General features: G+C 35.2%; 1 protein-coding gene and 1 long non-coding RNA gene across 2 annotated transcripts; both read left to right on the top strand.

Moving 5' to 3' along the window:
• The first annotated feature begins 1359 nt into the window (after positions 1 to 1359).
• LOC130015192 (uncharacterized) lies at positions 1360 to 2672 on the top strand. Its single transcript, XR_008790244.1, has 2 exons — positions 1360 to 1691; positions 2393 to 2672. It is a non-coding gene; the product is annotated as an uncharacterized LOC130015192 (long non-coding RNA).
• Positions 2673 to 7055: 4383 nt separating this feature from the next.
• LOC126672298 (uncharacterized) lies at positions 7056 to 8453 on the top strand. Its single transcript, XM_050366246.1, has one exon. It carries the CDS (start codon positions 7056 to 7058, stop codon positions 8451 to 8453), a length of 1398 nt encoding a protein of 465 aa, XP_050222203.1.
• Positions 8454 to 14584: the final 6131 nt, after the last annotated feature.

The following is a 14584-nucleotide window of genomic DNA, read 5'->3' as shown; positions in this document are numbered from 1 at the left end:
CTGAAAGTGACTTATGTGGTAGTGTCATCATCAACAAAATCAATTAGGTGCTGAAGCTGCTGATATTGTTAGAGTTCGTGAGCTATATGAACATGAGGGAGAAGTGGAGAGATTATGAGAGAGTGTTTATACCGTATTTTTCAAGTTACTAAACAGTAAAAATATAAAATAAAAGAAACTTAAAGTGCACCATATTTTTGTGAGTGGAATGGTGGGACAGATACAGATAATTGACATTATTTTGGACTCCTACAATGCTGGGCCTAAATTCCTCTAAAAAATAGAGGAAATTAGGCCCAGCACTTTCATCTTTTTTGTTTGTTTCTTACTGCTAATCTTTTTATTAAGAGATTCTAAAGCTCATTTGGAAAGTGTATCGGTGAGATTCAAAATAAAGCTACTTAAGAGCGCGGGATTCGATGCCGGAGTTTTTGGCGGAGAAGGTATCGGCGGGGGTGATCTTTTTCTTGGCGCGGTGGTAGGTGGCGTCAGAAGTGGGGGCGGCGGAGTGTTTGGAGGATTTGGATTATTCCTGAGATTTGTAGAGCTGAGCTTTGAGTTCGAGGATTAAAGAAGGACCTACTCCTTCAATGGCTTTGTGTTTTTTAGGTAAAATTGAGGATTCTGTTAGCCATCCTAAGGATTCCACCTCTATTCTTCTCTTTTTTCCGTCGTCTTCGCTCATTATAATTGGGGAATTTCTTTGGATTCTGATCGCAATTGATGATGGTGACGATTCAATGTCGTTGACGATAGGTTTGCCTGGCTTCGTCGTCGTTTTGGGCGGGTGCTTTGAATTTGGTTTTATGTGTGTGTTTGCTTTTACTTGGATTGTCAATAGAGGTTAACATGCTATTCATTTTCTGTTAAGTAACTATGATTTGGTGTCGAAAATGTTACAATCGATGTTATGGAAAATCAACTGACTAATCTTTTAGTACACTAATGGTAAACTGAAAGTTAACTGATTGATATGTTAGATTAGATCTGTGTTTCTTGGCTTAGTTTAGTGCGTCATTCATCATTGTAATCAAGGAAAATGATGATCTCTTGTGATTTATGAAACTACAGTGTTTAACATTTTTGAATGTATGTTATAACTTATAATCCTTAATCGATACCTCATAATGATCTATGCTAATGATTGGATTAATGTAACGTACTAAGAACATAAAGGAGAATGAGAGATTTTGTAATGGTTTTTTGATTTGTCTTTAGGAGTAAACTGAAAATTATAGATGAGATCTTGTGACTTATGAAACTCTTACTAGATGCTCAACTTCATCTACTGTAATATTACCTTTATCTGCTGGCTGCTTTGAATTGCCTGAGTTTTACTTTAATTGGTTTCCTAATTTATCATAAAACGTGTTAGTTGTTACTACATTATCCACAATTAATTGATAACTTAGGCTATGTACATGACTTCATTATACATCCTTCTAACCTCCCCAAACTCAATCTTTTGTAATGGCATTTCTTTTGATTCATTTGAACTCAGTACAAAAAGTAATTGAATTTGTACCCCTGAATTTTGTAGGTAAGTTTACAACAAATGAAGCTCTATGCCCAACAGGGCTGGATAATATAGCAATGGCTTATGATTTTTTGGACTCTTTATGGGAGTAGCCATGACAGTCTAACATCTCAGGTGGTCACTTAAACCCAGCCACAAACATTTATGCAAACAGGTATTTATCTCACCATTTTTGCAATTTATTAACTCAAGTTTCGGATTTATGCAATCAATGTGTTTAAAATTTTGGACTTTATGAAAGCATTTCCGCGCTTCAACATTGATGTCCAGAAGTGTCTTCACTGCCATTTCATTCAAGTTTGTATTTATACTTCTATACCTGAAATTTAACTTTAAATGAGTATCAATTAGCTCCGATTTGTCCTTAGGTAACTTTGTTGCTTATGACTATACCGTTTAATTATTGAATGAGATTTTAAGTAACTGATAGTGGATTTTGAGTGAACCGATAGTAGACTTCAAGTGAAGATAGTGTGTATAAACGTTAATTATTGAATGTGACTTAAAATGTACATATTATGTTTTATAATTTATCTGAATATCATGCTATTACTCGGTTGCGGTTGCAGCTTGTGTTTCAAACAAATTCAAGGTTTTTTTGGCATCTAAATGCTTTATGACTTGCAGAATAACTGCATAAGGCTCACTATTATCTCAATAGAGTATAGGTGCCCATAACCATAAGTTGGCAAATTTCTTTCATTGCCCATTATTTTATATTGGTACATTGCAACTGAATGCTATATTTGATGGTAAAGTTGTGATGTTCATTTTAATCTCTCTTTTTGACTCTTTTTAAATAAGTTGGTTGATTGAGACTCTTATTCTCATGCTTTGATGTCCTCAAATTTGCAGAACTACTCATCCTTCATTATTGTCCATCCAAAGGTCATTGATGGAAGACCAGGGACAATGGTAATTGGGTCATTTCTTGTTGATGTACCAGGTGGGAACACTAAGGATGAACACATGTTGAGGCCTTCTGGAAGCTATTTGGGTGCTATTTAGTGTTCGTTGTGCCATTTCAAATCTCTATATGCATTGTTGCGAGTAGTAATGAAAGCATATTGTTGTATAGATATTAATGCATTTTTACAAATAGCGTGAAACAATATATCCATGGTTTTATGATTAATTTGCAAATCATTAATTTTGTCATTCAATTGTGACATTTTTTACAAGAGAAAACGCCCCTTCAGTTTTTGAGAGTCCAATTAAGAAATAGATGCTTTTGTTTGCTACTTTAAATGATTCAGAGAGTTTTTCCAATATTTCAAAAATCTGTTAAACTGTTCAAGGGGAAGTCTATCTTTGTATATGTTGAATTGGATGATGAAGAAGTTGGAAAGCTTCTAGCAGATTATTTTGTTATTGAGCTTCTTTCTTTGGTTGATTGACAATTATTAGAGTGAAAATTGGCTTGCATTTGATGTGTTATTTTTTTGAAAATTCTGTATCAGTTCCATGAAATGGTTGTGGAAGAAAAGAAGTATTTCTTCTTCAAAGTTATAGTTATAATGTGTGATTTTAGACATGTGGATGTGATCAATCATTTCTATGTCATTACTAGGAATTTAAGTGGAATTTTTGTCCCTTTTAATATCACAACTAAAAAATGATGTAAGCTTTTATAATTGTATTATTTTTTCTCAGTTAAACGGATTAAATGGACATACATCATATTTGTTGCAAAATTTCTTTATCTGAAATGATTTGAAACCAAAAATATCATTAGCTTCCTTTGCTAATATGGAGACAAATTAAATAAATAAGGTCTCATGTTGTAAACCAATAGTACACATTTAGCAAACCGGTTTTATTTTTTAAATATATAAACTTACATATATAAAAAGAATTTTTTTAGTAAATTGAAAATGAACCGGTAGAAACTTATTTTTTAGTAAATAAAATTAAACTAATAGTAAACTTATATTTAGTAAAGTGATAGTCAATTGTTGGTAAACTTATATTTAGTAAACTAATAGTCAACTGTTGGTAAACTTATATTTAGTAAACCGATATAAACCATAAGTTTAAATTTTAATTTTTTTTAAAATAAGCAATAGTAAATTGTTTCATAAGTAAACTGATAGTCAACAATTGGTAAATTTATATTTAGTACCGATATAAACCATAAGTTCAATAATTTTTAATTTTTAAAAAATAAATAATAGTAAATTGTGTTTAAGTAAACTGATAGTCAACTGGTGGTAAACTTATATTTAGTGAACCGATATAAATCATAAATTTAATATTTTATAATTTTTAAAAAAATAAACAATAGTAAATTGTTTTTTAAGTAAACTGATAGTCAACCGTTTGTAAACTTATGTTGGTAAACTTATATTTAGTAAACCGATATAAACCATAAATTTAATAATTTATATTTTTTTAAATAAACAATAGTAAATTGATTTTTAAGTAAACTGATAGTCAACCGTTGATAAATTTATATTTAGTAAAATCGATATAAACCATAAGTTTAATATTTTATAATTTTTTAAAAAATAAACAATAGTAAATTGCTTTTTAAGTTAACTGATAGTCAACCGTTGGTAAACTTATATTTAGTAAACCGATATAAACAAAAGTTTAATATTTTATAATTTAAAAAAAAATAACGATAGTAAATTGTTTTTAAGTAAACTGATAGTCAACCGTTTGTAAACTTATATTTAGTAAACCGATATAAACATAAGTTTAATATTTTATAATTTTTAAAAAAATAAACAATAGTAAATTGTTTTTAAGTAAACTGATAGTCAACCGTTGGTAAATTTATATTTAGTAAACCGATATAAACCGTAAGTATAATAATTTATAAATTTTAAAAAATAAACAATAGTAAATTATGTTTAAATAAACTGATAGTCAACTGTTGGTAAACTTATATATAGTAAACCGATATAAATCATAAATTTAATATTTTATAATTTTAAAAAATAATTTAAATCGGGATATTATGGCTTTACGTTTGTTAATAGGTTACTAAAAATTTACTAAATGATTACCAAATACTTGGAGATTTACCAAATTTATAGAAAAACAAATATTTATACTTGGAGATTAATAATTTTTTTTTAATAGATCACAACAAAGCAAGGCAAGATAGCTTTAAGATTAAATGCTGAATTATGTGTTACGACCCAAATTATTGAGTCGAGACCGGCGCTAGGGAACGGGAGTGGTAGCTCCGGAACCCGTAGCAAGCCTAAATTCACTATGAATTTTTCGCGAATTAAATATATTATTTTATATAAAACATTTTCAAAAAACCTTTTTAAATTTTACCATTATAAATATCAAATTATCTTTATTGCTTTCTGAAAACCATTACAAATCATTCTTATAGACTAGGGTCTTACTGAGCGACATCTCATGTCCAGCCCTGCCCTGTCTCTAATCATAATCTCAACCAATTCCACTCATGACAATTGGTTAAGGAAATCAAACGGTTAAAATACGATCTTTATAAACAAATAAGATATATATAATTTTATATTAAATCAGAGTTGCCCTTTCAACCGTTTGAATTAAAATTTCACATTATATACGGACATCTACCGACTACTGCAGCTCTACAAAGAAAACGTTCCTCGACATAGTCTTTCACTATTGTAGACTTCCGGAACAAGAAAAGGAAGTCCGTCTTGCAAAACACTTTGACTTGAAAGAAAGACTGTGAGGGGTCAGTATATGGGAATATACTGAGTGAGTTCATACATTTACTAATAAGTATTCTTATAAATCATAAAAACAATGCAATAACATTCAAACCTCATGCAGCCAAGTACAAGATCCGATTGAAACCCTAATCCTCAAATATACTAATCATCAATCAAACAACCCAATCATTAATATCAAGTTGTGAGTCCAACTCACTGGTGGGTCCAACCCACTAGATACGGGGACTCCGTGCCACCGTAGCCGAGTACTCGCTCGTATCGAACTATACCTCAAATCTCAAATTTCATAGTCATAATCAGCTCATAGCTGTATCAAATCAAAACTGGTGATCACACAGTCCTATTGCCGCTCAATAGGTAGCACGTTCCATCGGATCGCTACTGGTTTCAAATCAAGCGTATGCGCAATTCATATAAAAGTTTCGCATATAAAACATGCAGTTCAAATATAAAGCAATATAAAATAATTGCTTAAATAAATAGTTTAAAAGCAAATCGTATAAACTCACAGAAAACGCTTATCCAAAAATACGTCGGGGCTTAGAAACGTCAAGTTTCCCGAGCTCCTGGTCCAGCTGCTTATTGCCTCGCTGGATCTAAAACAATTTCAAAACATTTGACTCACCATCAGAATCCTATTCTAAGATTGACTCTAGACTCGAGACACGACAAGACACAATACATAAGTCGTCGTGCTTCAAATGTAATCTTTTTCGATAAACGAATCATTCTTCTTTCGTTTCTTAACACTTTTCAATTTAATTCTCAATAGAGAATATAGGTTTTCTTAATGAAACCAATTGATATCCATAAACTATCTCATTCCAATCAACTAGTCATATTTTACTCGTTTGACGTCCGAATCTCGCATTTTCGGAGTCCGGAAGTCGATATTGGGTTAGGGGATCATCAAAAAGCTTCAAAACGGGCTTGGCACGTCGTGCTAGGCTTTGGCACGTCGCTCCAAGCTTTAGCGCGTCGTGCAGACGAGGACAGCAGGCCCAAATCGGCATAAAACCGCTCAAAAACTCATTCCGACATGCTTGAGACACTTCCGAACGTATCCGCAACGAAAACGACATCTAAATCCATCCAAAAACACAATAAAAACTTGTAAAACGAATCGAATACGTAATCGCGATACGGTTTCGCCGTAACCTAATTTTCAATCCGTTTTTCCATCAATTATACCCAAATAAACGGAGAAATGACTTGCTTACCGTGATTGTCCTTCGAAATACAATCGATTCTGTAACATCCCGTAAAAAAATTTAGGTTTTTTTTCCGTCGAGCTTTCAGTAAAATTTTATATTTAAATTAATTTTCATTCAGATGGATTTTTTTTAAGGAAGATAAAACTCTAACTCTAAATATTAAACTTTTGCATGCATGCGTATAATTTAAATTTGCGACGTATACTTAAAAAAAAATGTGTCTTATCAATTTATAATACGCCTTAGTTAATTAGTTTAATATTTTTAATATTCTTATATAAAGAATAATTATTAAAATATAATAATGAAAATTTGATGGTACAATATTATTATGTTGTATAGGCCATGAGCCTTTAAAATATGGCCCATGCACTTGTTTATTTTGTCCATGCTTTTTGAGCAACGTTTGCTCTAACCACCACTAAATTACAAATAAACGTGATATCATCGTCTCTTTTTTTCCCTACTAAACTTAAAGATTGCATTATAGCCATCTAAGTGAGAGTCTGAAGTCTCCTTCGTAACTAGGTTTCCTCTGTAACCTAGAGTTTACGATAGGATCGTCTCGTCTTGCTCGTGCAAGTAATCTGTCCCCTTTGTGGTCTAGTTGTCTGGCTTATGGCAGGGAAGAGGAGTACAGTTCTGATGAACGTTGGGGAGAGTAGTAAAAAAGTTATTCTAACGGAAGAAGAAGAAGAAGAGATAATTCTGGAGGATGAAATTGAGTCTGAATTCACAGCACAAGCCCGTCTTGGGTTAACTGGGAAACTGGTGACAAAAGTAATAAACGTAGAGGCGATGCGACGTACGTTTAATTCCATCTGGAAACTAAATAAGGGTTTCGGAATTAAACAATGGCCGAATAATGTCTTCGTGTTCCAGTTTTATAACATGAGAGATAAAGAACGAGTAATTAAAGGTAGCCCCTGGACCTTTGATAATTCTCTACTAGTACTGAAGGATGTGGATATGGAGGAGTCTCCAGACAATATAGTATTTGATAAGGTTCCTTTCTGGATCAGAATTCTGAACGTTCCTATCGGAAGAATGACCAAATCTATGGCTAGCACAATTGGAGGAAGATTGGGAACCTTGATAGAGGTAGATGAAGATAGATTGGGTGGTTGGAGCAGATATATTAGGGTTAGAGTCGATATTGACATCGAGAAACCTTTAAAACGTGGAGTTACGGTGAGACTGAATGCTAATCAGAAAAAATGGCTTGAGGTGCAATATGAAAGACTTGGCAGTTTCTGTTATGTTTGTGGGAGGCTAGGGCATCAAGATATAGACTGTGAAGAAGGTGGTGAAGTGCTTGACAAGTCCTTATACCAGTACGGAGAAGAGTTGAGGGCTTCCCCTCTAAAAAGTATTAGCCGGAGCCAAAAGATTGATAAGGAAAAGGAGGACTCACTGATAAAAGAAATTAATAAAAAGCTGCACTTTGGTAATGAAGGAGCAGGTAAAGAAAGAGTAGCAGAAATAAGCCAAGAAAACGGTGGAGATAATGAAAGGCATAAAGAAAGGGAAGAACAAGTCAACAATTCTGATCCCAAATCAAATGTCATAGGTAGTCAAGGAGAGGAGCAGCCAACGAATAATACAAAAGGAAAAGAGCAAGTTGTCCAAAATAAAGGGGAGATACTACCTAGTATTAATAGCCAACAATTGATGCATGGCACTGTTCATGAGAATGAATGCTTATCTATTACACAAGAAAGGGAGTTAGCTGCTTTGGCTATCAACCTAACTCGTGAGGAGCATGAAAAAAGTGTTACGGCAAAAAATCAAGGAAAAAATACCTGGAAGAGAGCAGCAAGACAGAAAAGTGAGGAAGATAGGAGTTCTGGGGTATCAAGTAGCAAGAGAGCTGGAGCAAAAAACCCTAGAGACGAAGTGGTGGGCATGGAGATTGACTCGGGTATCTTAACTAAAAAGCAAAAAGACTCCCTCAATCTAGCAAATCTTTTAATATCGGCCGACTCGGATGAAGTCCGAGTCCGCTGGGAGCAATGAAACACATATTCTGGAACTGCCGCGGTCTGGGAAATCGACGGACAGTTAACACCCTACGTTGTTTAGTACAACGTCATTCCCCTGATGTAGTTTTCCTATCCGAAACTAAATCAGATAAAGCAAGGATACATAGCATCTTTCATAATTGGGGTTACGATTGTTTTGTGGTTGATAGTGAAGGTAGTAAGGGAGGATTGGCAGTGGCTTGGAAAGATTTTTTAACGGTAAACTTGAGAGCTTCATCTCCAAATTTCATTGATTTGGATATAAAGCAGCATAGAGGAGACAACGGATGGTGGTTCACAGGATTCTATGGATTTCCGAATGAAGCAGAAAAAGAGAAGTCTTGGGACTTGTTGGCAAAACTAAATAGCGAAATCCACGATGCTTGGATAGTAGGAGGAGATTTTAATGAGATAATGTGGCAGCGTGAAAGAGTTGGTGGAAGGGTCAGAGAAGAACGGAAAATGCTTCAATTTAGGAATTCCATGAAGGATTGTAAGCTAATTGATTTGGGATTCAAAGGGAGCAAATTTACTTGGAGTCGAGGTAACGGTGACAGAGATCCGATATTTGAAAGGCTAGACAGAGTCCTGGGGAATTTAGAATGGACTCGGGCGTTCCCTAATACCTCTGTGCTTACTCTTCTTAGAGAAGCATCAGATCATGCTCCTATTTTGCTAGATTCGAATGATTGTAGGAGAAGTAATCGCAGGATAAAGAGCAGACTAGCCAGATTTGAGTCCATGTGGGTTAGACGTGATGATTGTGAGGAAGTTGTTAGGAACTCGTGGTCCAATATTGATGCTTTGGGAGTGGAGGGGACGATAGGGAAAATAAGCGCTTGTATGCAGAATTTACAGACTTGGAATACAAACGTGGTGGGCAATGTGGCAAGAAAAATCAAAAAAAAGAGAACCCAGCTCTTTGACCTTCAACAGTTCGCAGCGAACCAAACTCAGTTTCAGCATATTAGAAAGGTAGAGAAAGAGCTAGAGGAGCTGTACCGAAATGAAGAGACGTTATGGATGCAGAGATCAAAAGCGCTTTGGCTAAAGGAAGGAGACAGGAATACCGCTTATTTCCATCACAAAGCTTCACAGAGAAGGGTCAGAAATCATATTGCTGGCTTGTTTAATTCAGAAGGTGTATGGTGTGAGAACGAAGAGGATTTGAGTACGGCTGCCAATGACTACTTTCAACAGCTTTTCACGTCAATGAATCCCACCAATTTTAATGACGCCATTGCTGGTATCCAGACGAAGCTGCAACCTGAAAAAGTAGACCTTCTGTGCCGTAGATATTCAAGAACGGAGGTTGATCAAGCGCTGAATCAGATGCACCCTCATAAAGCTCCAGGCCCAGATGGTATGTCTCCATTATTCTATCAACATTTCTGGCACATTATTGGTTCTGACATTAGCAATTTTGTGCTGGAAATCTTGAATGGAAAACCTTTCCCGAATAATCTTAATCACACTCACATTGTCCTTATCCCAAAGAATAAAAATCCGGAGACAATGAAGGACTACCGACCCATCAGCCTCTGCAACGTCCTTTACAAGCTGATTTCGAAGGTCATCGCAAACAGACTGAGATCAGTGCTTCCAGATGTTATCTCGGATACCCAAAGTGCCTTCGTCAAAGATAGACTTATTACAGATAATATTCTAGTGGCCTTTGAATGCTTCCATTCTATGCATAAGAAGCGAAAAGGCAAGAAAGGGTACATGGCGATGAAGTTGGATATGAGTAAAGCTTTTGATCGAGTGGAGTGGGGCTTTATTATGTCGGTCATGAGAAAGATGGGATTTCCAGTTGAGCTAACTGATTTGATTCTAAAATGCATATCCACAGTGTCTTACTCAGTTATGCTAAATGGTGTTCCTCAAAGCAGCTTCTTTCCGAATAGGGTCTTCGGCAGGGCGATCCATTATCTCCGTTTTTATTTATCTTATGTGCCGAAGCTTTCTCGGGTTTACTCTATCAAGCTGTCCATTTGAAAAAAATCCACGGTATTCAAGTAGCTAGGAACGCACCGATTATTTCACATCTATTCTTTGCAGACGATTCTATCATTTTCACTAGAGCTTCTGAGGCTGAGGCGAAGGAAGTCCAAAAAATCATTAAGTGCTACGAGATGGCATCGGGACAAGTGATTAACTTCGAGAAATCTGCTGTTTCTTTTAGTCGAAATATAGCACCAGATGTGGGCAGGAGAATCGCGAATCAAGTTAAAGCAAAGACAGTGGTGCATCACGATAGATATCTTGGCCTACCAACGTTTGTAGGAAGATCTAAAAAAGAAATTTTTAATATTCTTTTGGAACGAGTTTGGAAGAAGCTTCACGGGTGGAAAGAGAAATTGCTTTCTAAAGCAGCTAAAGAGGTTTTGCTAAAGTCCGTTATTCAAGCCATTCCGACTTACACTATGGGTGTATTCCGGATCCCTGCAAATGTCTGTCAGGAAATTCAAAGCCTCATGTCTAATTTCTGGTGGAAAAATGGTTCTGAAGGGAAAGGTATGCACTGGGTGGGTTGGGAGAAAATGTGCAGATCAAAGCAAAGTGGAGGTCTTGGTTTTAGGAATATCTCTGTTTTTAATTCAGCTATGTTGGCCAAACAAGGTTGGCGTATCCTTCATGACGAGAATTCCATAGCTGCCCGTGTTCTCAAAGCGAGATACTTCCCTAGAAATTCATTTCTTGATTCAAAGTTGAGCCCGGGAGCTAGCTTCACCTGGAAAAGTATTCATAGTGATATTCCCCTGCTAAAGCGTGGAGTTCGATGGCGAATTGGAGATGGTAGAAAAATTCTTATTTTTTCCGATCCTTGGCTGCCTCGTGAAGGCAGATTTATGGCTCACCCCAATCAGCCTCATGATTGTGAAGACTTGACAATTTGCAACATCATTGATAATATCTCAGGAGAGTGGAATTCGCAGCTGGTGGATGATCTTTGTGTTCCAAACGATGCTGATTACATCAAGACTATGCCCATCCGGTTATCAAGAAACAATGACAGGATCATTTGGCACTACTCAACCACAGGCTTCTTTTCGGTGAGAGGAGCGTACCATTTAGAGATGAACAGCAGGTGGTCAGCTAGTAGTTCAAGTGGAGGATCGGTTAATAATTCTCAGGGCTGGAAAAACATTTGGAAGATGGGAATTCCCCCGAAGATAAAACATTTCGCGTGGAGGGTTCTTAATAATAGCCTGCCCACGAAAAGTGCTCTTTTTCACAGGACAAAAATCAGTGATGGTTTATGCAGTAGATGTGGAAAAAAAGAAACAATCGACCATGTCCTCAAAGATTGTGATTGGGTGAGAGGGTTCTGGTTCGGTTGCTCCCTTGGAATGGATACTCTTAGATTCCCCCAAACGGATTTTGTAAGTTGGGCAGAGCAGTACAGTAGGAACTGGAACTCGAATGAGATAGATCTGTTTTGGGTTCTTTGCTGGACCATTTGGTACGCAAGAAATCAATTGTGTTTTAACAAGAATGATGTTCCATTCAGTTATCTGCTAAACCTGGGCAATAAAACGCATATTGAATTCTTGGAAGCCAACAACGACAATGACAATAAAAAGAACGCAGATCGAAAGTCCTGGAGCAGACCGGAGCCGAATTGGATAAAGCTTAATGTTGATGCAGGAACAGCGAGTGATGGCAGATGGGGCTTGGGTATGGTTTGCAGAGACCAAAATGGAGATATTATGGTTGTGGGCAACAAGACCAGGTCTGCTGGTTCTCAAATCATTGAAGGAGAAGCCCACGCAGTCTTATGGGGGTTGCAGGTAGCAAAGGACTGCTCTCTTAGCAGATTGGAGGTGGAATCAGACAGCTCTCAACTAATTGCAGCCCTAAAGAATGATGTTGAATACCTCAATGAGCTTGGCTTAATCTTGGGAGAAATTAGGGACTTGGCGAGAGGTTTTGAAGGTATCAAGTGGAAGTTCCTGCCTAGGAAAGCTAATGGTCTAGCTCATAAATTGGCTGCAGATGCTGAGGAATCTGATGGAAATGTTTGGTTGGAAGAAATTCCTCAACAGTGGTACCATTTGTGGAATGAAGATTTAGTTAGTAGCTCTAGTAGTAGTTAGTTTGTTTTTCCTTGCTGTGCAAGATTATTGTCTTTCCATCAAAAAAAAAACATTTGCTCTAACCAGCAGCTATTCTGCTCCCCTTTTCATATATAATAAGATCTTCTTTTATTTATAAAACCAAACTTATTACGCCGACTTTCTATTCAAACCCTAGCCGTCTCCCACTCTCAAAAAACATTCTGAGATCAGACCCATTCCTTTCTTTTGCAAGATCACGTTGTTTCGGTAAGCTTTTCATGTCACTTTTCTATTTTCATTAGATATTGTTCTCGCCGCTTTGTGACTCGTGTTCTTCATTATGTTAGCATCGATATGAGGTTTATCTCTCCGTTTATCTACTCTTAATCAACCTCTAATCATTGAGCGTGTTGATTTTCAAATTCGGTACGTAAATCTCTCCGTTTAAGTGCCGTACGGTTCACCGATTTAATGCTTTAACTGCGGTTTGGTTTTGGGTAATTGCTGCCGATGGTTTCTTGATTTGCAGGAGTCTTTATGTTGTTTATAAGGTGATTCATTGATGTGAAATTGTTTGATTAACTGAATCGTTTGGTTGAGAAAAATTCTTTGGTTTATTCTTGCTTCGTTTCAGTTTGTCTTCTGAAACTCTGGTGGCAGTTATTCTTGTTCTGGTTCTTTAAGTGAATCCTTTGACTCATTCTCTTGATTTTTTAATGTCAATTAAATAATATTTTCTTGTTGATTGAGTTTAGAAATTGATTATTTCGTTGCCATAAATCACATTACTGAGTGATGTTCGTGATTAAGTTTTGGCAGAATGAACATGTACATAGCTGTTCATGTTCTCTATTTTTAATTGGTCAGTCTTAATATATGGTTATAATGATTATGTTTATTGTTGTTCAAATGATTAGTATTATATGGATAGTGTTGCATGGGATTCTTGATTTACGAAATTCATGCAAGTTTGGTTTTGATAAATAGACTTCATTAAGTTGTTAATCTCATTCTTAATGATTTTATCTATGTTAAATCCAAAAATTACTAAATTGATTAATTAATCGATTTTGAAATTGGACTTTCAATTATTGTTTGATTTCTAAATTACATATTGTTAATTTTATTTTAAATCTAAAAAAATAATAATATTAGTATCGATTATAATTTAAATTGTTTTTTATATATTTTGAACGATAACTTATATTATAATCCTTTAAATGAATAATTACTTGGATAATTGTCAATTTTAAATTATTGGTTTGGTATAAATAATTATACTCTGAAAACGACAATTATTTTATAGCCTAAACTTATATAATTACTTGGGTAATTATTGTTTAATTTAAACATTGGCTTAGCGTGCCAAATTGGCTAATTACGATTTAGCTCTTAAATTATTTTTCTTATCTTATTTTAGGTAAATGATTAATTTTGATTATTGGTTATTTTATATAAAGTATTGAGTTTCGTTTTTAATATTTAGTTATTATTTTATCAATAAGTACTATTTTGAAATTATAAACTATGGTTTATATTTTTGTCGGGTTAGACTTGGATCGCCCGACATGTGGGATTAACTTGGTAGTTTTAAAAAAACTCGGGTACCTCACTATTTAATGAAAGGATTTTATTTATTAATTAAATATTATTTAATTAATATTTTGGATGAATTTTAAATATGAACTCAATAGGCTTGATTTAATTACGGCATTACAATTTAAGTGAGATTGTGTTTCTCTGTGATTTATTCTGGCTTATTAATTGTGCTAGTCCTACGTGGTGTCTAGTATTCTTAGAGTTAAGGGTTGTAGCGATTTTAACGTATGATTTATTTTTAGACTCTTCGACTACTCGCGCTTCGGAGTCGAACCAGGGTTAGGTGTTTGCCGAAGTTTCACGTGGATAAGCAAGCAGTGAGTTTGTAGTGCTATTTACCGCTTTATTAAGTACCGCATCATATTTTAATATTATAAATGCTTTTGAACTGTTTTTACGGATTATGGATCTGGATTGAAACGAGCTACTCGATAGGCTTGTATCGAGACTGTGTGCACCGGTATAT

This window comes from Mercurialis annua, linkage group LG3 (assembly GCF_937616625.2).
Source record: "Mercurialis annua linkage group LG3, ddMerAnnu1.2, whole genome shotgun sequence".
NCBI classification, from domain to species: domain Eukaryota; kingdom Viridiplantae; phylum Streptophyta; class Magnoliopsida; order Malpighiales; family Euphorbiaceae; genus Mercurialis; species Mercurialis annua.
The sequence above is the reverse complement of the archived record's forward strand: the minus strand, read 5'-3'. Positions and strand labels throughout refer to the sequence as shown.